Below are 25,033 nucleotides of genomic sequence, written 5' to 3'. Positions count from 1 at the left end.
GAGCACAGGGAAGTGTTAAGAAGTCACGAATAGGCTGGAAAAACATGGGCTAACAATAAAAATTGGAACAAGTGTAAGCTGAGTGTTCCAGGGTAATTCAAAACTTAAATATTGGAAAGGAAGACAACCTCCTCTTTGGCAATGTAAAGACAGCCCTTTACTGTTGCAACAGGGAGATCAACCCTTGTCACACAGGCAGGCAGCCGGTCTCAATGTGCTGTAGCACAGAAAGATTCTTATATACAAAAATCACACAATGCTTTATTACAAAATAGCAAATAATAATTGATCAGTCAGTCATAGATGTGCATAAACAAGTGATCTCTTGAAGTATGAGCTGGTAAATGCAATTGATCAAGAGCTATCATAAGTAAGGCCTGTGGCATCACTGTTTTACCCGTAGATAATTGTCAGGTCATTCCCTGAATGGGTGCATCCTTTATTCTCCCATAATTGCTGTTCATGTTGAGGAGCAGATTTCTGCAATTCGCACAGATGTGAACATGCTGTCTCAGCAAAATGTGGCGTATCATTGTCTGTGATTGGGATTGGATTCAGACTCGGGCAGTGAGGCAGTCTGAGCCATGAGGACAGGGGCATGTTGTGATTCTGCTGCGACAAGCGGGGTGCGCCTAGCTTCATTTTTAGCTGCCAATCTCCTAGTGCATTACCTGAGATACAAAATCCTGCCCACTGGTATGTGCTGCACATTTCACAATCGCCACTGCCTGTGGTACTGCAAGTGCCTTTATTAGAACCTCTAGGAGGTTTAAATGCATAACCTCTCCTGCTCCATACCATGATGCTGTACAGTAGTTGTCACACAAGCTGAATCTGAATATATTGTGATAACTTCTGCTGCTCCTTGCTAAAGCGCTGCTATTAAATCTGACGCTTGTGCAGAATAATGTGCTGGTAATGTCACCTGCTTCACTATATGGAGTGTGCAGCAGTCAAGTTGTTGTGCTCTGATTTCTTCTGCACCTGTGTATCTAATTCCTGTATCTTGGTTAATGATATAAGAATTATCAACAAATTATACAATGCTATCCGATACAGGATCCTCTGTTAATTGACCAGATTCACTGGGAACATAAGTTGCGCAGTCATGCACATCATCCTCAGAATCTACTACTGGATGGGCAAAGAATGTCACAGAGTTTACCGTATGGCACTTCACAAACTTCAAGCATGGTAGTGACCGTATCACCTCGTATCCTGACACTCTCTACATAGTCAGAGTAGTCTTAGCCTTCTAAATAATAGCAAATACTGCATGTTCTGTATAGAGCATCAAAGATGCCCCATAACAATGGGGGTGCTCTTCTGCAATGGAAAGGCTGAGGTAGCAAGAGCTTGTTCACATAGATAATGTCCTTTCATCACTGGGTCGAACAGTCCACAGAAGTATGCAATGGGCTGGTGCCCCAAATGATATTTCTGCATATAGACAGATGTCATCACCTGACCCTTGCAACTGCAAAATAAATAAAATTCCTTGGCATGATCATGAGTTCCCAAGACCGGAGCATTTGTTATTTCAGTCTTTAAATTGTGAAAAGTCTAACTCATGTCTGTCTATCTTATCCTGTTATTTCTGAATTTGGCCTGTTTGACAGAAGCTAACAAAGGTGCAATCAAAGTACTATAATCAATAACCCATTGTCTCACATAATTACATAGACCAAGACACTTCTGCATTCCTGCAACAATTTTCGGCTCTGTCTTCTGACAAATGGATGCTACTTTTTCAGGGGTTACTTGTTGACCAGAAGCTGACAACAATTGTGCTAGGCAATGAACTTTGTCTTGACAATACTGTACTTTGTCTTTCTCTACTTTGTATCCTCTTTATGCAAGAGTTACTAGGAGAGATACAGGACCTAATTAAGAGTTTGGCGGGCGGCAGAGGCCACCCACCACACTGGTTGTTTCGGAAGACCACCAGTTCAGTTTTCCACCTGCTGGCCTTATCATGAGTTTCCCACTGGGCCAGCGGGCGGAAACAGCATCCGCCCGCAGGCCAAGCAGGAAACTACCCACAGCCGGCAGCAATGTTGTGGTGCGTCGGGTGCGACAGCACCCATTGCGCTTTTCACTGTCTGTAGTTCAGGCAGTGAAAAGCACGAAGGGGCTGCCCATGGGGGCCCCTGCACTGCCTATGCTCTACATATTGCACAACATGGTATCAGCTATTCTCTCCTTATGCAACTATCTCACTAGAGATGAGATCTGTGGTTCGTAAGGTTGATTGAACACTCATTTACTGCATTAGTTTATATTGTAGTGCCACTCTGCTCAAAGCCTCACATTATCCCATCCCTGGGTCTGCTTGGACATGTGTTCCCTGAAATCTCAATCTCGGAAGCTCTGTCACTTTCGTAACTCTGGAAAACATCTCCAGTTCACCCTCTCTAATATCATCATCAGATAATCCCCTTGCATTTTTGTGTAATCCAGATCTTTAAGGGGTCTTTCTTGAATACCAATATCATAGGTACAATGCCTAAGTTTTGGGTGTGTAAGCAGCTCATCATGCTATCCACATGCTTATGAGTAGACTCTATCCTATTTGTTACTTTTCCAAAACCTCCCTGAATCGGTCCTGAAGAGTCATCATAATATCCTTCCTTCCTCACTTCACTTGCATCTCCCCTACTCTCACTTTGCGATAACCACTCTTGAACACTTTCTGGAGAAACTATTACATAACCGTTCTGCTTCTGCCAAGGTGGGAGAGCACCTTCAATCCTATATTTTTCTTTAGATGCTGGCCATCGTGCCATACTAGCAGTTCTGTCCGCATAGTCACTCCCTCTAACATTATCTGTTTTTCTTTGCAGTAGGATATACATTTGTTCCCTGACTATCCTTCCTTTTGTGTGTGAGGCTGTGTGTAAACGTAGAGTGAAGTGGTGCTTCTAATTGTCCTGAAAACTGGGATTCACTTATCTTTGCTTGCTGCCTAGGTGTGCTCATATGTAATGGCTTTGACATTTGTGGAGCAACATTGGGGTTAGTTTTGGGGGATTGTGAAAAGGGTCTCAATTTTGGGGTCTCAAATCCCACTGCAGCTTCTTGTGGATGCAACAGTGGATAAATACTAGGTACCTTGGGAGAGGTGCTCAGAATCATATGGGGGTGGGAAAACAGATGGGGGCCCAGAGTTATTAATTTTTTAGGGGTCCTTAGATTTTTCACAAAGTACTTGCCATAAAGCTAGAAAAGTTTATCTTTTCTGTAATTTGGTTCCTTCATATTTACTCCTAAGGTATGTAACAATATCCTCCAATATTTCATCATCTAACGTCCCTTCTTTTGGCCACAGATAAATATGTTTTTGGGTGGCTTTCAACCATTCTAAACAATATTGTTGTATTGTACATATAGAACGATGGATGTGAAGAATTATATGATAATGTTTGAGGATAGAAGGAAGTAGAGAAGAGTTCAGGAAGGGTATGTAAAACAGCAGATCCCAGGGAAAGGATGTTCACATCTGTTAGTTAAAATGGATATAATGACAATATTCTGTTGTAGATCCTCAACCTTCATTAGTGTTCACAAAATGTGATGCATTTATTCAATGTATATGCTAGAATTTTAAGGGGGATGAAAAATTAACATTGTTGGTATCTATCATGCTTGAGATTTCTAGCATTATTAGTAACCGTGTTAACATACATATCCAAGGTATGTTTTATTATTAAAAGGAGAGGATTTGTGGGATTATAATTAGTAGTAAAAGTAAAGCCCTTGAATAAGCATCTCGAGTGTGGCTGACCTCTACACTCTCACCTTGACTAGAATGTGATGGAGAAGAAACGATGAATTAAAGATGTTTCAAAGCAGCAGAACCAGAGGAACCAGAGGAAGATGGAGACTGGAGCTGCTGGTCCAGGTATGACAACGTCCTTTAGATCCAAGTCTCCCTTGATAGACTTGCGTCTCCTTTGCTGAAGGGTTGGCCCTGGACAATCCCCTAAACTGACACTGTTGGTGGAAGTGCTTGATCAAGAAAATAAGGCCCAACAAGCATGCAGTGACATGGCTAATTTTGAACTGTATTGTCCAGTAGCCTCCTTTGTCATCAGTCTCCTACCATTAAGGGCATGTCCATTTATGACAGGTCTTGGCATCACCTGAAGAATGCATCTATTTGTGCCTGTAGAGAGTGACTGCCGCAGTGATTGACCAGACAATCCAATCAGCTGAGTCAAAGCCACATTTAAGGATTCACTTGAATCAGTCTAGACTGACACTCTAGATCAGTGAAAGGTTTCTTAATGTGACCTGTGAGGTTCATCACAGCCATCCTTGACAATTTGCATAAAGCATGAACACACTATCCAAGGACCTTCGTGGCGTCGGCAATGCACAGGGCTATGCTGCCTGAAATAAAAAGATTTTAGCCCATGGAGCCAAGTGTTTAGATTTGTGGTAAGAAGGGACATTGGGGAATCCAATGACGTTTAGCTCTGCAGACAACACTTGCACAAGCAAGTTCTCAGAAGAAGAAGGAATTCAAAAGAACTGGACACCAGACAATGGGTGCCTGTTGGAAATGGCCTTTTTTGCAAGGTTACCCCCAAACATTTTGCCTTCTTCCTCCTATTTTTTCTGACCTGTTTTTGTTGGCTTTAGGTTTCTGGGCACTTTACCACTGCTGACCAGTGCTAAAGTGCAAGTGCTCTCTGTCCAAATTATATTGGTGGTGGGTTTATCCATGGTCAGCATATTTGATTTACTACTAAGTCCCTACTAAAGTGCTGTATGTGCGTCCCAGGCCTGTAAATTAAATGCTACTAGTGGGCCTGCAGCACTGATTGTGCCAACCATGTGAGTAGCCCTGTAAACATGTCTCAGACCTGCCACTGCAGTGACTGGGTGGGCAGTTTTTAACCTCTAGTTCGACCTCGCAAGTTTAACCAATTGCCAGACCCAAACCTTCCCTACATGTACGTCACCCCTATGGTAGGCCCAAGGCAGCCCCATGGGCAGGGTACAGTGTATTTAAAAGGAAGAACATGTACTGGTGTGTTTTACATGTCCTGATAGTAAAATACTGCTGAATTTGTTATTCAGTATCACAAGGCCTATCTCTCCCATACAAGTACATGGGGATTTACTTGAAATATCTTTTAAGTATAGTTTCCCATTGGGAGCAGACAGAGATCTGACGTTTGGGGTCTCGCAACTCCAATTTAAAAATACAACTCTCTGGTAAAGCTGGTTTTTAAATTGTAAGTTAGAAAATGCAACTTTTAGAATGTGGGTTTTTTCTTACTTAACCATTCTGTGCCTCTGCCAGGCTGTGGAATACACATCTGGGTGAGAGTGACAGTTGGGCTGTTTGTGAACTCACCCTAGACAGTCACACAAAAAGAGCTGAGGTGTGTCCTGGATATCCTGAAGGATCTTTCTGGGCTAGAGTGGACTTAGGATCTGACACTTGCACCTGAATAGGGCTGTGTCTGCCCTTACACAAATCAGTCTCCAGCCCCCTAGAGTGTTTGGGGCCAGGACCGGGAGAGGCAGGGACTTGTTCACTACAAAGACTATCCTTTGTAGTCTGTCTACATTAAAGGCAGAAATGAGTCAAAGTGTTGGACTGCTGACCCCGCAACTTTAGAACACTTCTGGACTGAGGACATTCTGCAAGGAGTAAGAGCTGGATGCTGTAGGAGGAACTGCCACTCTGCCTATTGCTTTGCTAGGCTGGCCCGCAGCTTGCTGCTTCAGTCCAGAGAGTGAAAGGACTGGACTTTGCTTTCTACATCCTGCTTTCCAAGGTTCTCCGAGGGCTTGAACTGAGTTTGCCTCCTGTTGTGAAGTCTCAGGGACATCAAAGACTTCATCTGCCAGTGCCTGGGCTCTTCTGCTGAGTGAATCCATGGTGGTGGTTGTGGTGGTGGTGAGGGGGGCTTTCAAGTTTCACTACGCCACTGGGCACATCTGGAGTTATTTTCATTTCTAAATGCCCCTTTCAAAGCAGATAATTTTTTTGGGTGCCAAATTGACAATATGGTGATTTCATTTGTTTAGGGGAATAAGACCCATCTTGCTAATAATATACAAATTGGCTGGAGGGTGCCAAGCCGAATGAAAGATTTTCAAGATGACTATGAAGGGAAATACATGCGAGGAGATGAGATATTAGACAAAATCAACATTTTGGTAAGTGATGTACCTCCTATAATAGAAAGAGGGGTAGATTTCCTAATTTCAAAACAGGACTTACTTTTGATTAAAAAGGAATGTAGTTTAAATAATAAAGATCCAACATTAAGTCCGAATAACACACACCTGAATAGCTCTTTTGATTCTGATCATTAGCCCTAAGCTTGCATGGTAAGACTTCTGGAGTAGAGCCTGTTTTAGATTTGTTGATTTTATGCCCGCCCAAGCTGAGTATACCTCTGAGTGACCTGTGGTGTGGCCTTAACCTCTTAGCTGCTAGGCCGATTCCCCCCATTGCTGAGCCCTTTTTTGGATATTTGGGGTAGTTCGCGCTTAGGCCTTCATAACTGTTTGTCCACATAAGCTACCCATGCCAAATTTGAGTCCTTTTTTTCCAATATCCTAGGGATTCTAATGGTACCCAGAGTTTGTGGCTTCCCCTGGAGGAGACCAAGAAATTAGCCAAAATACAGTGAAAATTTCGCTTTTAAAAAAAAAAATAAGGGTAAAAAGGGCTGCCGAAGAAGGCTTATGGTTTTTCCCCTGAAAATGGCATCAACAAAGGGTTTCTGGTGCTAAAATCACCATCTTCCCACCTTTCAGGAACGGGTAGACTTGAATCAGAAAACCACATTTTTCAACACAAATTTGGCATTTTACTGGGACATACCCCATTTTTACTATTTTTGGTGCTTGCAGCCTCCTTCCAGTTAGTGACAGGAATGGGTGTGAAACCAATGCTGGATCCCGGAAAGCTAAACATTTCTGAAAACTAGACAAAATTCTGAATTCAGCAAGGGGTCATTTTGCTATTCTATGTTACCCCAAGTCTCCGATAAAAATGGTACCTAACTTGTGTGGGTAGGCCTAGCGCCTGCGACAGGAAATGCCCCAAAACACAACGTGGACACATCACATTTTCCCAAAGAAAACAGAGGTGTTTTTTGCAAAGTGCATACCTGTAGATTTTGGCCTCTAGCTCAGCCGGAACCTCGGGAAACCTACCAAACCTGTGCCTTTTTGAAAACTAGAGACCTAAGGGAATCCAAGATGGGGTGACTTGTGGGGCTCTGACCAGGTTCTGTTACCCAGAATCCTTTGCAAACCTCAAAATGTGGCTAAAAAAACAAGTATTCCTCACATTTCGGTGACAGAAAGTTCTGTAATCTGAGAGGAGCCACAAATTTCCTTCCACCCAGCGTTCCCCCAAGTCTCCCGATAAAAATGATACCTCACTTGTGTGGGTAGGCCTAGCGCCCACGACAGGAAAAGCCCCAAAACACAACGTGGACACATCCCATTTTTTGACAGAAAACAGAGCTGTTTTTGCAAAGTGCCTACCTGTAGATTTTGGCCTCTAGCTCAGCCGGCACCTAGGGAAACCTACCAAACCTGTGCATTTTTGAAAACTAGAGACCTAGGGGAATCCAAGATGGGGTGACTTGTGGGGCTCTGACCAGGTTCTGTTACCCAGAATCCTTTGCAAACCTCAAAATGTGGCTAAAAAAACACATTTTTCTCACATTTCAGTGACAGAAAGTTCTAGAATCTGAGAGGAGCCACAAATTTCCTTCCACCCAGCGTTCCCCCAAGTCTCCCGATATAAATGATACCTCACTTGTGTGGGTAGGCCTAGCGCCCGGATCACACAAGGGTCAATGGTAGTCATTGCATGAGGGCTACTGTTAACCCTGGAGTGATTCATTCCTGAAGCAGGCACTAGGCGCAGGCACACAAGTGGGGTTGTGTTTTTATCAGGACAAGTGGGGAAACACTGGGTGGTAGGAATTTTGAGGATCCCTGCACATTCCTGTAGTTTCTGTGATAAAAAAGAAAGGAAAAATAGTGGTTTTAATCAACGTTTCACTTTTGCAGGGTATACTGGGTAAGAAAACTTTGTTAAATCCAAACACACCACATTTACGTGGGCTGCCTTGGGTGTCTAGTTTTCAGAAATGTCTGCGTTTGGTAGATTTCCCTACACGGCTGCCGAGCCCAGAGGCAAATACTTAGGTGACTGTCTTAAAAAAGAGGCTCTTTTGTGGTAGGTAATTTTAAAGGCTCCCTGCAGATCCCAGGACTTCTGCTCATTGGAATGCAAGGAAAATTAGTTTTTTAAGCACATTTTGTGATTTCAAGGGGATTCTGGGTTAAGGAAAACTGGTGAGAGCCACGCAAGTCCTGCACCCTTGGACTCCCCTGGTACTAGTTTGTTAAAGTTAACCCACCACTCACACTGGTTGGTTTTAGCACCTCCAGAAATTGTGGTTTCAAAGCATGAATACTTATCAAAGTATCTGAATATTGAAACCAAGCCTTCTGAAGGTGGGCCATAAAGCTGCGTCCAGGCACCAACCTCTTTATGGTCCATTCACACGCCATTCACGCACAACAAACAACCCTTTCGTATCGCCAGCCACAGGCCCAATCCAACCAATCACTGCACTCACATTAACTTACCGCTGCCAGACAAGGGCCCATCACATTCACACGCCACAGAACAGAATAAGTTTGACTACATTTACCACCTGTTAAGTACCTGCCTCCTTCTTCCTTAACATTACCAAATGCATGCGTAACAAACCTTTACTAATGACTCCTGTGACAGCCACCTGAGGCTCAGGAAGACATGTTTTTCATGCGCCTTTAATGCACTGTCTGTGCTAAATCCAACTCCTTCCAGTTTGTGGATGCAAGTTGGGGGTGTCCGAGTATGCTGTACAAAGCGATTCCTCGAACTGAGTGAGCATATCTACCTTTGAAACTAAGGGAGACATGCTGGGGATTTCTCATGATGTTCCCTAAAGAGAAGGTCATAGGCTATGAAAAAGGGTAGTGTTTGGTACATAGGGGAGTCCATGAGAACGTAGCATATGTCCCAGCCAACATTATGTGCAGTGATGTGACTATAATGCACTTATACAGCAAACTGAACATCTACTAAGTTCTCCTTCAGTGCTGGGATGGCACCAATGGGTTTGAATCCATAGGTGTAGATGATGTACATCTGTACTACCTTTACTATCTGCTTTCTACCTGTGCAATAACCCTGTGAAGGCACTCCTACCATAAGCTTTCCTTACCCATTCATGTCTCTGTTCTCATCAGAGTCCTGGCTAATCCTGTATAATTGCCAAGTGAACCTATACTAGTTTGTGGATGCAAGTTGGGGGTTTCCAAGTATGCCGTACAAAGTGATTCCTTGAACTGAGAGAGCATATCTACCGTTGAAAGTAAGGTAGACATGCTGGTGAAGAAAGGGTACTCCGTGGCAATGTGGCATATGTTCTGTCCACTAGTATATGCAGTAGGGGGAATATAATGCATGTTAATTGAACAGAACACCGACCACGTTCTGCCGGTGGATTTAGCTCTCAAGTAGTCCAAAAGGAAGTCCATGAGGAAGTAAAATTCTGTGGCTCCTTGCCTAACGAAGCAGTAGCCCATGGACCTTCGGTATCCATGCACTGCCACTGAAAGGATTACCCAACGGCAGCTCAACCTCAGTCGATTTCCCAGAACTTTGCTTTAGTATGATAAAACGTAAAGCAAGTAGGGATACAGAGGCCTGGTTGTGATGGACACTGGGGACAGTAATATCGACTCTGCTGCCGCTTTCCATGCTTCGAGCACACTTTACAGCGACGACATGGACGATCCTTTTTAAGTGTGTTGCTGGAATGCGATCAGCAAAGTGTCGCTCCTGCAGCCTTGCCACATTCTCCAGAACATATGAGGTGGAGGCTGCTGCTTCTTCTGTAACAGCAGTGAGGCTTTCAATTACAGACAACTGGAAGTCAAGGAAAGTCATGAGTCTTCCTGTGGTTGTCTGACGGTAAACAACATACGCATTATATGTTGCCATCTGAATCAGGTGGGTAAACAGTTTCTTGTACCAAGTGCGAGTTTTACGACACGCATTGTATGGTTGAAGAACCTGGTCGTTCTTGTCCACTCCGCCCATGTACTTATTGTAATCAAGTATACAGATGGGCTTGTGGACTTCGGCCATCTGACCCCAAACCGTGATGGGAGAAGTGCTCTCATCATGAATTGTAGTGAGCACGTATACATAACGCCTATCTAGGAACTGGACTGCGAGCAGTTCGTTAGAACGCAATGCAGTACTCTGGGATTTCTGGAGCTTCTTGCAAACAAGCTCCTGCGGGAATCCTATGAGGTTACAACGAACTGTACCGCAGGCCACAGTGCCAGCTTTGTAGAGCTCACTGAACAGCTCTACTCCTGTATAGAAATTGTCCACATAAAGGTTATAACCTTTGTGAAAAAGTGGCTGGACAATTTCCCATACAATCTTACCTGTGACCCCTAACGCGGGAGGGCAACCTACAGGGTTTAGGGTAGAATCCTTCCCTGTATACACTCTCAAGCTGTACACATAGCCAGAAGAGCTCTCACACAGCATGTACAGCTTTATGCCATAGCGACCTCTTTTGCTCGCAATGTACTGTCTGAAAAGCAGCCGTCCTTTGTACAGGATCAAGGACTCATCGACTGCTATATTCTTTCCAGGAGTATAGATCTCTGGAAACCTGGCAGACAAATGTTCCACGACAGGCTGAATTTTGAGCAACCTGTCATGATCTGGATGGTCCCGGGGCAATGCAGCAGAATTGTCATTGAAATGCAGCATGCGCTGCAGTAGCAAAAAACTATCTCTGCTCATGTATGGTGCGAAGATGGGAGTTACCCAAACCGTGCAACTGCAAGGTGGGTTTCTGCACTAACCCCATTTTGAGCATAAGGCCCAAAAATATCTTCAACTCCGCCAGCGAAGTGGGAGTCCACTGGCGTGCCCTAGAACGGGCCCTAGAGTGCCTCCGCGCTCACGCTGAAAATTGGTCTGCACGCAAATTTGTTTGCTGCACAATTTTCTGAAGGAAGTCAACATACAAAAATAGATAGATGTAGTCGACTGGCAAAAAGTTAGCTGTATCGACTTTATATCCAGCGTCACCAGTAAAAGGGGGAATTTGGGGCTGAACTAAACAGGGGGGCTGCCAAGAGAGCGCACTCTGTGCTTGCGGCCGCAAGCACGTGCTCTCTGGGTTCGGCTAACCTAATGTGGTCCCGCTGCCCAGAATGCGCTTGCGAAGGGACAGCACGGATGTCGTCATTGTCTCCTTCAGACTCACTGGAAGAGGTGTCGTCGGATGGGACTCCGCCGACTGAAAAATCACTCCCAGAATCTGCCCCATTGTCCTCTCCGTCAGATTCTGTCTCAGTGTCTGCTGTCTCAGTCTCTGAGCCTACATCAGAACTGTCCTCCATAACCCAAGTTAGGGCTTGATCAGCAGTCATCCAACGAGACGCCATCTCTGCTACTGGCTAAACTGTCCCTCTAAATTACTAGCCTACATAGAAGGCAGATAGTCACAAAATTGCTTGTGGGTATGTTTGTTGTGTACAATAGGAAATGTCGTCACCTTACCTTCTCTTCTTCTCCAATTCTGCAGATTCTCTGAAAACACTGAAAAAAACAAAAAAAGAATGTATTACTTCACCTTACCACACACCCAGTGCAACAGTCATTTTTGGTGCTCTGCCTCCCATTACCTCCTCTTCTAATTCCCTCAGTACTACCCAGCAAAAGTGCCACTCATATCTCCATAGTCCCCCTGGCATAACATTTGTTTTAAAGCGCAGGTAACGCTTGCCTTTACTAATCCACTCAGCTAAATACATATAAATGTATCTCCTTTGCAGAAGGACAATAAACCATCTGTGCTACTTTATGGCACTGCCACTACAGAAAAGACATGCATGCATGCATATATATATATTTTGTGAACAAGAATCTCACCGCACTCCACAAGGTTCAAATTGGTATCTTTTATTGCAAGCAACAGCCACGTACGCGTTTCGACTCTCAAGGAGTCTTGATCACAGTAAATGAGTCCCTCTTTTCTTTCATTTTCTATACTTGCAATAAAACATGTAAATTTGAACCTCGTGGAGTGTGGTGAGATTCTTGTTCACAAAATATTTTCGAGGTTGCTCTCCTCCAACACCGAGCACCGGCAGTGGAGTGCGCTGCGCAACAATCTTAGAAACAAAGTGGTCGAAGGGTTGCTGGGCAGCGCACTCCACTGCCGGTGCCCAGTGACAGAGAAGACCAATCTTGAAATTATGTGATGCCAAAATATTTCACCGCACTCCATGAGGTACAAATAAACGTGAATTTTATTGCAGTCAATAACCACCAACGCGTTTCGACTCACCAAGGAGTCTTGATCACGGTCCTCGTGGAGTGCGGTGAAATTGTTCGCCATTATATATATATATATATATATATATATATATATATATATATATATATATATATATATATATATATGGAAAATGTCACTTACCCAGTGTACATCTGTTCGTGGCATGAGACGCTGCAGATTCACATGCTGTGCATATCCCGCCATCTAGTGTTGGGCTCGGAGTGTTACAAGTTGTTTTTCTTCGAAGAAGTCTTTTCGAGTCACAAGATCGAGGGACTCCTCCCATTTCGGCTCCATTGCGCTTGGGCGTCAACTCCATCTTAGATTGTTTTCCCCGCAGAGGGTGAGGTAGTTGTGTATATAGTAACAGTGCCCATGCAATGGAGTAAGTATGAATGTACATAATGTGACTAAAAGTATTATATTTACAAATGTACGAGTTTAATTTTAATCAACTTATAACAGCTACAGGCTCCGTGGGAGGTGGGAGGGCGCATGTGAATCTGCAGCGTCTCATGCCACAAACAGATGTACACTGGGTAAGTGACATTTTCCGTTCAATGGCATGTGTAGCTGCAGATACACATGCTGTGCATAGACTAGTAAGCAGTTATCTCCCCAAAAGCGGTGGTTTAGCCTGTAGGAGTTGAAGTTGTTTGAAATAAAGTTCTTAGTACTGCTTGTCCTACTGTGGCTTGTTGTGTTGTTAACACATCCACGCAGTAATGTTTAGTGAAAGTATGAGGCGTAGACCATGTGGCTGCCTTACAGATTTCTGTCATTGGTATATTTCCTAGAAAGGCCATTGTGGCGCCTTTCTTTCTAGTGGAGTGTGCCTTTGGTGTAATAGGCAGTTCTCTTTTAGCTTTAACATAACAAGTTTGAATACATTTCACTATCCATCTGGCAAAGCCTTGTTTGGATATTGGATTTCCTGTATGAGGTTCTTGGTAAGCTACAAACAATTGTTTTGTTTTGCGAAACTGTTTGGTTCTATCAATGTAGTACATTAGAGCTCTTTTTATGTCTAATGTATGAAATGCTCTTTCAGCTACAGAGTCATGTTGTAGAAAAAACACTGGGAGTTTCACAGTTTGGTTTAAGTGGAACTGTGATATAACTTTTGGTAAAAATTTGGGATTTGTACGTAGAACCACTTTATGTTTGTGTATTTGTATAAAGGGTTCTTGTATGGTAAAGGCTTGTATTTCACTTTCTCTTCTGAGAGATGTGATAGCTATCAGGAAGGCTACTTTCCAAGTTAAGTATTGCATTTCACAAGAGTGCATGGGTTCGAATGGTGGACCCATGAGTCTTGTTAATACAATATTGAGGTTCCACGAAGGAACTGGTGGTGTTCTTGGTGGAATTATCCTTTTTAGACCCTCCATAAAAGCTTTTATGACTGGGATCCTAAATAGTGAAGTTGAATGCGTAATTTGCAGATAAGCTGAAATTGCTGTGAGATGTATTTTAATGGATGAGAAAGATTTTTGTAAGTGTAGTAAGTAGCTTACAATGTGTGTAGCGGACGCGTGTAATGGTTGAATTTGATTATTATGACAGTAATAAACAAATCGTTTCCATTTATTTGCGTAGCAATGTCTTGTAGTAGGTTTTCTAGCCTGTTTGATGACCTCCATACATTCTTGTGTGAGGTTTAGATGTCCGAATTCTAAGACTTCAGGAGCCAGATTGCTAAATTGAGCAATGCTGGATTCGGGTGTCTGATCTGTTGTTTGTGTTGAGTTAACAGATCTGGTCTGTTTGGTAGTTTGATATGAGGCACTACTGACAGGTCTAGTAGTGTTGTGTACCAAGGTTGTCGTGCCCAAGTTGGTGCTATTCGTATTAGTTTGAGTTTGTTTTGACTCAGTTTGTTTACTAGATACGGAATGAGTGGGAGAGGGGGAAAAACGTAAGCAAATATCCCTGACCAACTCATCCATAACGCATTGCCCTTGGAGTGAGGCTGTGGGTACCTGGATGCAAAGTTTTGGCATTTTGCGTTTTCTTTTGTCGCGAATAGGTCTATTTGCGGTGTTCCCCAGTTTTGGAAGTAGGTTTGTAGTATCTGGGGATGAATCTCCCATTCGTGGATCTGTTGGTGATCTCGACTGAGATTGTCTGCCAACTGGTTTTGAATTCCTGGGATGTATTGCGCTATTAGGCGATTGTGATTCGCCCAATGCCAAATCCTCTGTGCTAAGAGACACAATTGTGATGAGTGTGTGCCTCCCTGTTTGTTTAAGTAATACATTGTTGTCATGTTGGCTGTTTTGACAAGAATGTGTTTGTGGGCTATTAGCGGTTGAAATGCTTTCAACGCTAGAAACACTGCTAGTAGTTCTAGGTGATTTATGTGAAGTTGTTTCTGCTGAGTGTCCCATTGTCCCTGGATGCTGTGTTGGTTGAGGTGTGCTCCCCACCCTACCATGGAAGCATCTGTCGTGATCACGTATTGAGGCACTGGGTCATGGAAAGGCCGCCCCTGATTTAAATTTATATGATTCCACCATTGTAGCGAGGTGTGTGTTTGGCGGTCTATCAACACTGGATCTTGTAGTTGACCCTGTGCTTGTGTCCATTGTGTTGCTAGGCACTGTTGTAAGGGCCGCATGTGTAATCTTGCATTTGGGACAATGGCTATGCATGAGGACATCATGCCTAGTAGTTTCATCACTAATTTTACCTGATACTTCTGGTTTGGGTGCATGCTTTGTATTACGTTTTGGAATGCTTGTACCCTTTGTGGACTTGGAGTGGCAATCCCTTTTTTTGTGTTGATTGTTGCTCCTAAGTATTGTTGTATTTGACACGGCTGTAGGTGTGATTTTTGGTAGTTTAGTGAGAAACCTAGTTTGTGAAGGGTTTCTATGACGTTTTTTGTGTATTGAAAACACTGTTCTTGTGTGTTGGTTTTGTTTAACCAATCGTCCAGATACGGGAATACGTGTATGTGCTGTCTTCTGATATGTGCCGCTACTACTGCAAAGCATTTTGTAAATACCCTTGGTACTGTTGTTATCCCGAATGGTAACACTTTGAACTGGTAATGTACTCCTTGGATAACAAACCTTAAGTATTTCCTGTGTGAAGGATGTATGGGTATATGGAAGTACGCATCCTTGAGATCTAATGTCGTCATGTAGTCTTGTTGTTTGAGCAAGGGGATTACGTCTTGAAGTGTCACCATGTGAAAGTGATCTGATTTGATGTAAAGATTTAGGGCCTGATTCTAACTTTGGAGGACGGTGTTAAACCGTCCCAAAAGTGGCGGATATACCACCTACCGTATTACGAGTTCCATAGGATATAATGGACTCGTAATACGGTAGGTGGTATATCCGCCACTTTTGGGACGGTTTAACACCGTCCTCCAAAGTTAGAATCAGGCCGTTAGTGTTCTGAGATCTAATATGGGTCTTAGAGTTTTGTCCTTTTTGGGTATGAGAAAGTACAGGGAGTAGACCCCTGTTCCTTTCTGATGATTGGGTACTAGTTCTATTGCATCTTTTTGCAACAACGCTTTGACCTCTAGCTGTAATAGATCCATGTGTTGTTTGGACATGTTGTGTGTCCTTGGAGGTACATTTGGTGGTAATTGTAGGAATTCTATGCAATAACCATGTTGGATGATGGCTAGGACCCACAAGTCTGTTGTTATTAACTCCCAATTTTTGTAAAAATCTGTTAGTCTCCCCCCCACTGGTGTTATGTGTTGGGGATTTGTGACACTGAAGTCACTGTTTGTTTTGAGGGGTCTTTGGACTTTGGAACTTCCTTCTATTTTTAGGGAACTGTCCACCTCTGTATTGTCCCCGAAAGCCTCCTCTCTAATACTGGCTCTGGTATGTGGGCCTGGTTTGTGAGTTGAGGGTTCTGTGGTTTGGCCCCGAAACCCCCCTCTAAATTGTGTCTTCCTAAATGTACCTCTGCTCTGGGGGGAGTAGAGCGCGCCCATGGCCTTGGCCGTATCTGTATCCTTTTTCAGCTTCTCGATAGCTGTGTCCACTTCCGGCCCAAACAACTCCTGTCTATTAAAAGGCATATTAAGCACAGCCTGTTGGATTTCGGGCTTGAATCCTGAGGTGCGTAGCCATGCGTGTCTCCGAATTGTGACAGCTGTATTTACAGTTCTTGCAGCTGTGTCTGCTGCCTCCATTGCCGATCGTATCTGGTTATTTGAGATACTTTGGCCCTCTTCCACCACTTGTTGTGCACGCTTTTGGAATTCTTTGGGCAGATGTTCAATAAAGTGCTGCATCTCATCCCAGTGGGCTCTGTCATATCTTGACAGCAAAGCCTGTGAATTGGCAATGCGCCATTGATTGTCTGCTTGTGCTGCCACTCTTTTCCCCGCTGCGTCAAACTTGCGACTTTCTTTGTCGGGTGGTGGTGCATCTCCAGAGGTGTGTGAATTCGCTCTTTTACGTGCTGTGCCTACTACTACTGAGTCAGGTGTCCGTTGCTGCGTGATGTACATAGGGTCTGTTGGGGGAGGCTTGTACTTTTTCTCCACCCTAGGAGTGATGGCCATGCCTTTTACGGGTTCTTGAAATACTTGCTTTGCATGTTTCAACATTCCCGGTAACATCGGAAGACTCTGGTACTGACTATGTGTGGACGACAGAGTCTTGAATAGAAAGTCATCTTCAATCGGTTCAGCGTGCAGTGTCACATTGTGAAAAGCAGCTGCTCTAGACACCACCTGTGTGTAAGCAGTACTGTCTTCAGGTGGCGATGGTCTTGTAGGGTAACAGTCAGGACTATTATCTGACACAGGCGCATCATAAAGATCCCATGCATCTGGGTCATCTTGGCTCATCCCTGTGTGTGTTGGAGACTGCATCATAGGTGGGGTGGCAACTGGTGATGGTTGCGGTGAGCGTTGTGGTGATGGTGGCGGAGTTACTTGTTTTGCCACCTTTGCCTGTGGTTGTTTATCTTTATCTTGGAAAGCAAGTTTCTTTTTCATCCTTATAGGAGAGAGAGTTCTTATCTTCCCTGTCTCCTTTTGTATATGGAGCCTTCTCTGTGTATAATCTGGCTCCCCTGCTACTAGCTCTTGTCCGAATTGATGGCTTTGCATTTGTGCAGAAAGGCCTTGTTCCTCGGTGTAGGAACTTGTTTTCGGCTCCAAAGCCGGATGTTTCGGTATTGAAACCTTTTCAACTGTCTTTTTAGGCTCCGAAGCCACTTTTTTGAGTTTCGGTGTTCCGATCTCTCGGTGCCGAGTCATCTCGGTGCCGGTATCTCAGTGTAGAGATTGATCTCGGTGCCGAGTCTGTTCTGTGCCGGAATCTCTACCGGAGTCGGATGACTTTGACATATGTGTGCCCTTTTTCGGTGCCGATGGGCGGTCACTGATTTTTCGGGTTAAGCCATGGCCTGCCGGCGGTGGCGTCCCCTGGGATTTGATTATTTTTACGTGAGTTTTGGCCGGGGCTGTTTTACACACGGTTTTCGGCGTCTGTTCTTTTTCGTCCTCATCCGAGTCAGAATCAGCAATGGAGAAGGTTTCTTCTTCCTCCAAGTCGTGGTGTCCTGATGGCGCCGACGCCATTTGAAGTCTTCTTGCTCTCCGGTCCCTCAGCGTTTTCCCCGACCGAAACGCTCGACAGGCCTCGCAGGTATCCTCTTTGTGTTCGGGAGACAAACACAAATTACAGACCAAATGTTGATCTGTGTAAGGATACTTGTTGTGGCATTCGGGGCAGAAGCGGAATGGGGTCCGTTCCATTAGCCTTGTAGACGCACGTGGTCGGGCCGACCAGGCCCCGCCGGGGAATCAAAACCCCGAAGGGCCACCGGAGCTCTTCAAAATTTGGTGTCGATCTGCGTTAACTAACCCGATACCGAACGCAAACAATACCGTCAAATTTTCAGATATCTAACTAACTTTCTGAACCGAAACACGGAGCGAAGAGGAACACGTCCGAACCCGATGGCGGAAAGAAAACAATCTAAGATGGAGTCGAAGCCCATGCGCAATGGAGCCGAAATGGGAGGAGTCCCTCGATCTCGTGACTCGAAAAGACTTCTTCAAAGAAAAACAACTTGTAACACTCCGAGCCCAACACTAGATGGCGGGATATGCACAGCATGTGTATCTGCAGCTACACATGCCAGCGAAAATATATATATATATATATATATATATATATATATATAAAAATATATTTTATGTATATGTGTGGTTTCCCTGGGGGGCCAATTGTGGCTCCCAGAAAACAACACACAAAAGAAATCAAGCATTTACAATGCAATGGGTCTCGCATCTGCTCGAGTTAGAGCTATTAGCGTTATAAACTCCTAACTCAACTTTTCCTGCCACATAAATTGAAAATTGAAAGTTAAACACTTTCACATAAGAGAGCCGATTCACAGCGCCACGGCCACCATGAACATCAGGTGAAGAGGTACACAAACGGAAAAGAAGTTCGCTCGCAGTTAAACGTAACAGCAAAAGTGCAATTAGCCATGTACCAGGGGCGATGGCCAAGGCGGTAACAAAACCTCCCCAAGGAGGGACAAAGGTAAACCATTTACCAATGTAATCAAAGGATTTTTGAAGGGCAAGCCCACGAATGAGTGGTAGTGATGGGCGTGAGGTGGGCGTTGTTAGAAGCCCAGATACACACCAACACGTCAGAAAAGCAACGCATGCGCGCTGCAATGCTCGACCTGAAAAAAAAACCAAATATATATATATATAGAGAGAGAGAGAGAGAGAGAAAACAAGACACTCTTTTAAATAACTTTTTTTTCATACATGTGTGCCTGCCCTTGGCAAAGCACTCATGTATTTAAAAAAAAAAAAAAAAAAAATGGCCCCATAGATGGTCACCCTAAGGGCTGACCACCAACAATTTACTTTTCTTTTTGTTTTTTCCTACAATTTTTACCCGGGGGGGGGGGGGCGATCGCCCCACAGGGAAAACTAGATATTTTTTTTGACCCCCAGGGGTCGGCCCGTGTTCTGAGGGCCGAGCCGCCATTTTGTTTTTCATTTTTATGTTTTTTTTTTGTTTTGTTTTAAATGTGGGGGCGCGATCGCCCGCCAAAACATTACTGATTACTAAATAATGCCCCCGGGGGGGGCGGCCCTTTTACAAGGGGGCCAACCCCCCCCCCCCCCCACAAAGAAGAACCCTGGTGCCTAGGGGCGTTTCCTGGCCATGGATCGCAGCTGCGCTGAGGAAACGGTGCCAGGGAGGCATCGATGGAAAGGGGAGAGCCTCCCCTTTCCATCGATGCCTCCCTGGCATCTGGGGAGGCCGTTTTGGCCTTTTATTCCCCACCGGAGAAGAAGAGAACGCTTACCTGATTCTCTTCTGCTCCGGTGGGAAAAAAACAGTGATGTCAGACGTCACAAAGGGGCGGGAGGGGGGCACGATGGAGACGCGGAAGTTGTTCCGCGTCTCCTACGGGAAAAAAAAAAAATACAAAAATCCTACGGTGCATTGCACCGGAGGATTTTTAACCCCCTCTCTGGTGTCGACCACTAGTCGTAACCCGCACCAGGGAGGGAGTGTGGGCGTCGGCCAGTGACCGACACCCGCACTTAAGAGGTTAATATTAATTATTTCTGAAAATAAAAACAAACCATGTCTTCAGCATGTATATTTTTAATTTAGCGGCACCCTCTACGGGGTTAAAAATTGTCTTTGGGAACGAATACATTAAGCTAATGGTTCAATAAATAAAACAAATAAAACCGTGGAAAGGGGGAAACCTTGCAGAGTACCTCGAGTTGGATACACCGTATCCACACATGCATTGTTTACTTGGCCGAGATGTTCTCAGATGGCCGAAAGATTTACCTCTTGAGCTTTAGTGTAAACTTACATTTATCCACGATCTTAAATAGACAATCCCAGCTCATGAGGTCAAAAGTTTTCCCTGTATTCAGGAGAATATTAACCGTCAGCATTTAATCCGCTACAGCCAGATCAATCAATTCCCCTAAATAAAACATATTAGCCTTCAAGTTGCATCCTTAAATAAAACCATTCTATTCTGTGTGGATTAGACCGTTAATAATAATATGAATATGATTAACTAAAACGTTCGTAACAATTTTGTAACCTGTATTAAAAAGTGTTACAGGGTGGTATAAGAAGCCTACTTGTCTTTCCTCTTCTTTAGAGAAATAATTAACACTCCTTTTTTGAAAGAGGCAATAGTACTTCAACCGGTTAAGATACAATTAAATAGAGCCGAAAGGGGCTATTAATAAGGAGCAATATTGTTTATAAGATTCTACCCCAAAGCCATACCCCCTCCCTCCGTGGGGTTTTTAACCGAGGGAGGTGTTTTATCACTTCTCTGACTTCATCCCCATCAATTGGACAGGGCAGCCAGTTATCTACCTCTTGCCCTAAAGTCGTTAATTGTGCTTCCACAGAAACTAGTATATAGAGGCTGACCTTTATAGAATGAGATAGAGTATTGTACAAAAATGTCACCCATCTCCTGGCTCTCATCCTACATGTGCAACTTGAGATGGTGGTGGTCCCTACCACTTCTTGAGCAGATTTATGTTATGTATATTTGGCGTTCTTTAACTTGTTTGACAATTCATCCTAATAAACTACTTTCCCAGTGCATTTAAGACCTTGTATGGACCCTGCCTTTGTGCTATCATTTTATTATCACTTCTGCATATTACAAGAAAGGCTTCTCTGTATGAAACTGATTTTGCCACATTTCATGAGTCATTTTGCAGAGTTCAAACATAAAGTATCGAACAAATGAATGAATGAAAATCCCGGACTCAACAGGACTTGACAGCATATAGCAAAAAAAAGGTGATTATCAACAGGTTATCTCAAAATTTTCCTTCCATCTCTTTTCTTTTTTTCTTTTTCTTTTTTAAACATAGCATGGCAATATGCCTTTCGACCATCTTGTTTGGTTGCACCTGAACTGATTAATGCCCAGTTGTTCACAAATAATCTTCATTAGTTTTGACATAAAAGATGTCACCTGATCGGTCAGTATTTCTTGTGGGGACCCTGTTCTTAACACAAAAACATAAACCATAGTCATTGCGATATTGAGGAGCCCCTACCTGTTATAGCAGAATTGCTGCTGAGTATCTGGTTGCATATTCTAGAATAACAAAAAAAGTATTTATCTCCCCTACTGGTGGGGTTCAAAGGATCAACAAGAACCATACTACTCACTGAAACAACACGTCAGCGATTGACAAACCTTGAAGTGGTGCACACAAACATTTACAGGGATTGGCTTTTTGGCATACAGGAGAACCATACAGTTTACTTTGACAAAACATTACTGGCCAATAGAACAGATGGCTAATACATTCCTCAGTTTCTTCATTGCTGAAATGCCAGTGGCACCGCAAAATGAAACTCCCTCCTCCAGAATGTGAAAAGGGACCCTTAACCTCAGATATTCTGTGGCCTTGGGCTGAATGTGGACCCCCTTGAAAGACTCGGGCTCCTATTGGTTTGGGGGCCCCCATGCACCGAAGAGGCTGCACCGGCTCATGTTATACCCCTGGAAATGTTCACCAAGTAAATGCACATGAACTAAGAACAAAATTGCTTCCCGAAAAAGCTGAGGCACCAACACCTGTAATCACTGCCAGACACCCCCTCCATTTATATCAACCCCCTTCACTAAGATAGGGCCGTACAATACCTTACATTCTTTTTCAGCCCCTTAAGTTGGAGATCAGACCCTGAAGTCCGGAACTCCACGGCATAGCTCTCACAACGTAAACATATGCTTTGCACCTCCTTTGTGCATTGCTTCTCTTGCCTCTTTTCTGTGTTTTTGGTATTTTGCAATTGTGAAGAATGCCTCCTACATCTATTTAAATGGTGGCTATATATACCTATTATCAAAGGCTCTGGGAGGTTTGGCACTGCTTCAAGCTTTGTAATTTGAAGCTTGGAAGGGTCAATTATGAAGACACAGTCACCTGGGTATGTCTTTTCACCCCCATGGACAGATTTTATAAATAATTTTACTTTGGTAGTACTTGCTGCAGGGTGAGAAACCGACTGCGTACCAGACCTGTAACTAGCAAACATGTGGTCCTCTCCCCGTTCATCTGTGTTGGGCAGTGAAAGATGGATGGGGGAGTGACCGCATGTTGTATGGGATTATTTATTAAGCATATTTCTACAGGTCCTTCCATCCTTCCTTTTGCAACAATACACTCCACGCCAAGCGCTATGAAGCACCATAGAGAACGACTGGGTTGCTTTGGCACCTATGCTGGTTCCTGAGCTATCAACCATAGAAGTTACAGATCTGCTGTTTTCTTTATGAATATTACCTTCTTTCCTGAAAGTAGGCGCTTCTTAGAAAAAAAATCCTGTTTCAGCATCCTCAAAAAAGCATTTGCTGTCTCAACGGCAGAGCTCAAATTCAAGTCACAAGACTGACAAATCCATCATTGTGCATCAATGCTTCCAAGAACTGTTATAGATGTATCTCTCCTTTGGTGGATGACTGGCTTCAGCCACTTAGCCTCTAAATCTTTTATACAGTAAAAGAAACACTGGCAGTATCCCTGAGCTCCCCTTTCTTTCCTGAATTTGTGACAAGTTTCTGCATCGATACCCATTTGTTTGAGAATACTCATCTTAAATTCTGGTCTGTCAGATTGCTGGCTTTAGCCGCAGCCTGCAAACCCCCTGCGGGAAAGGGGCTTGTAAGGAAATGCCTCCTTGGCATGGTTACCCCTTAACTTTTTGCCTTTGCCGATGCTAAGTTATGATTTTAAAGTGTGCTGGGACCCTGCTAACTAGGCCCCAGCACCAGTGTTCTTTCCCTAAACTGTACCTTTGTCTCCACAATTGGCACAACCCTGGCACTCAGGTAAGTCCCTTGTAACTGGTACCAAGGGCCCTGATGCCAGGGAAGGTCTCTAAGGGCTGCTGCATATCTTATACCACCCTGGGGACCCCTCACTCAGCACATGCACACTGCCTCACAGCTTGTGTGTGCTGGTGGGGAGAAAATGACTAAGTCGACATGGCACTCGCCTCAGAGTGCCATGCCAACCACATACTGCCTGTTGCATAGGTTAAGTCACCCCTCTAGCAGGCCTTACAGCCCTAAGGCAGGGTGCACTATACCACAGGTGAGGGCATATGTGCATGAGCACTATGCCCCTACAGTGTATAAGCAAAACCTTAGACATTGTAAGTGCAGGGTAGCCATAAGAGTATATGGTCTGGGAGTTTGTCAAACACAAACTCCACAGTTCCATAATGGCTACACTGATAACTGGGAAGTTTGGTATCAAACTTCTCAGCACAATAAATGCACACTGATGCCAGTGTGCAATTTATTGTAAAATACACCCAAAGGGCATCTTAGAGATGCCCCCTGAAAACATACCCGACTTCCAGTGTAGGCTGACCAGTTCCTGCCAGCCTGCCACCCACCAGACATGTTGCTGGCCACATGGGGAAGAGTGCCTTTGTCACTCTGTTGCTAGGAACAAAGCCTGTACTGGGTGGAGGTGCTTCTCACCTCCCCCTGCAGGAACTGCAACACCTGGCTGTGAGCCTCAAAGGCTCACCCCTTTTGTTACAGCGCCCCAGGGCATCCCAGCTAGTGGAGATGCCCGCCCCTCCAGCCACTGCCCCCACTTTTGGCGGCAAGGCTGGAGGAGATAATGAAAAAAACAAGGAGGAGTCACCCACCAGCCAGGACAGCCCCTAAGGTGTCCTGAGCTGAGGTGACCCCTGCCTTGAGAAATCCTCCATCTTGAGTTCGGAGGACTCCCCCAATAGAATTAGGGATGTGCCCCCCCCTCCCCACACGGAGGAGGCACAAAGAGGGTGTAGCCACCCTCAAGGACAGTAGCCATTGGCTACTGCCCTCCCAGACCTAAACACACCCCTAAATTCAGTATTTATGGGCTCCCCAGATCCCAGGAATTAAGATTCCTGCAACCTGAAGAAAGAAGGGCTGCTGACCTACAAGCCTGCAGAGAAGGAGGATGACGACAACTGATTTGGCCCCAGAACTACCGGCCTGTCTCCAACTTCGAAAACCTGCTCCAGCAACGCATCCGACAGGGACCAGCGACCTCTGAAGCCTCAGAGGACTGCCCTGACCCCCAGGACCAAGAAACTCCTGTGAGCAGCGGCCCTGCTCAACAGTCTGCAACCAACTTGCAACTTTTCAACAACTTTAAAGACTTCGCGTATCCCGCCGGAAGCGTGAGACTTCACACTCTGCACCCAACGCCCCCGGCTCGACCTGCAGAAAACAAACACCTCAGGGAGGACTCCCCTGCGACTGCGAGCCCGTGAGTAGCCAGAGACGACCCCCCTGAGCCCCCACAGCGACGCCTGCAGAGAGAATCCAGAGGCTCCCCCTGACCGTGACTGCCTGTAGCATGGGAAACGACGCCTGGAACCAACACTGCACCCGCAGCCCCCAGGACCTGAAGGAACCGAACTCCAGTGCAGGAGCGACCCCCAGGCCACCCTCTGCCTAGCCCAGGTGGTGGCTACCCCAAGGATCCCCCTCTGTGCCTACCTGCATAGTTGAAGTGACCCCCGGGTCCCTCCATTGTTTTCAATCTAAAACCCGACGCCTGTATGCACACTGCACCCGGCCGC

The 25,033-nt window shown here is 44.7% G+C and overlaps 1 protein-coding gene across 2 annotated transcripts in view; it reads right to left on the bottom strand.

Moving 5' to 3' along the window:
* The window catches only part of SPATA2 (spermatogenesis associated 2), a 175,997-nt gene that overhangs the window by 55,414 nt on the left and 95,550 nt on the right, over positions 1–25,033 (bottom strand). For both annotated transcript variants that reach the window (XM_069243659.1, XM_069243661.1), the window contains exon 4: positions 11,633–11,671. In XM_069243659.1, the coding sequence (XP_069099760.1) occupies positions 11,633–11,671 (39 nt within the window). The remainder of the gene's footprint in view (positions 1–11,632; positions 11,672–25,033) is intronic.

Source organism: Pleurodeles waltl, chromosome 7, assembly GCF_031143425.1.
Source record: "Pleurodeles waltl isolate 20211129_DDA chromosome 7, aPleWal1.hap1.20221129, whole genome shotgun sequence".
Taxonomy (NCBI): Eukaryota; Metazoa; Chordata; class Amphibia; order Caudata; family Salamandridae; genus Pleurodeles; species Pleurodeles waltl.
Note: the sequence above shows the minus strand (reverse complement) of the source record. Positions and strands in the feature narration are given on the sequence as shown.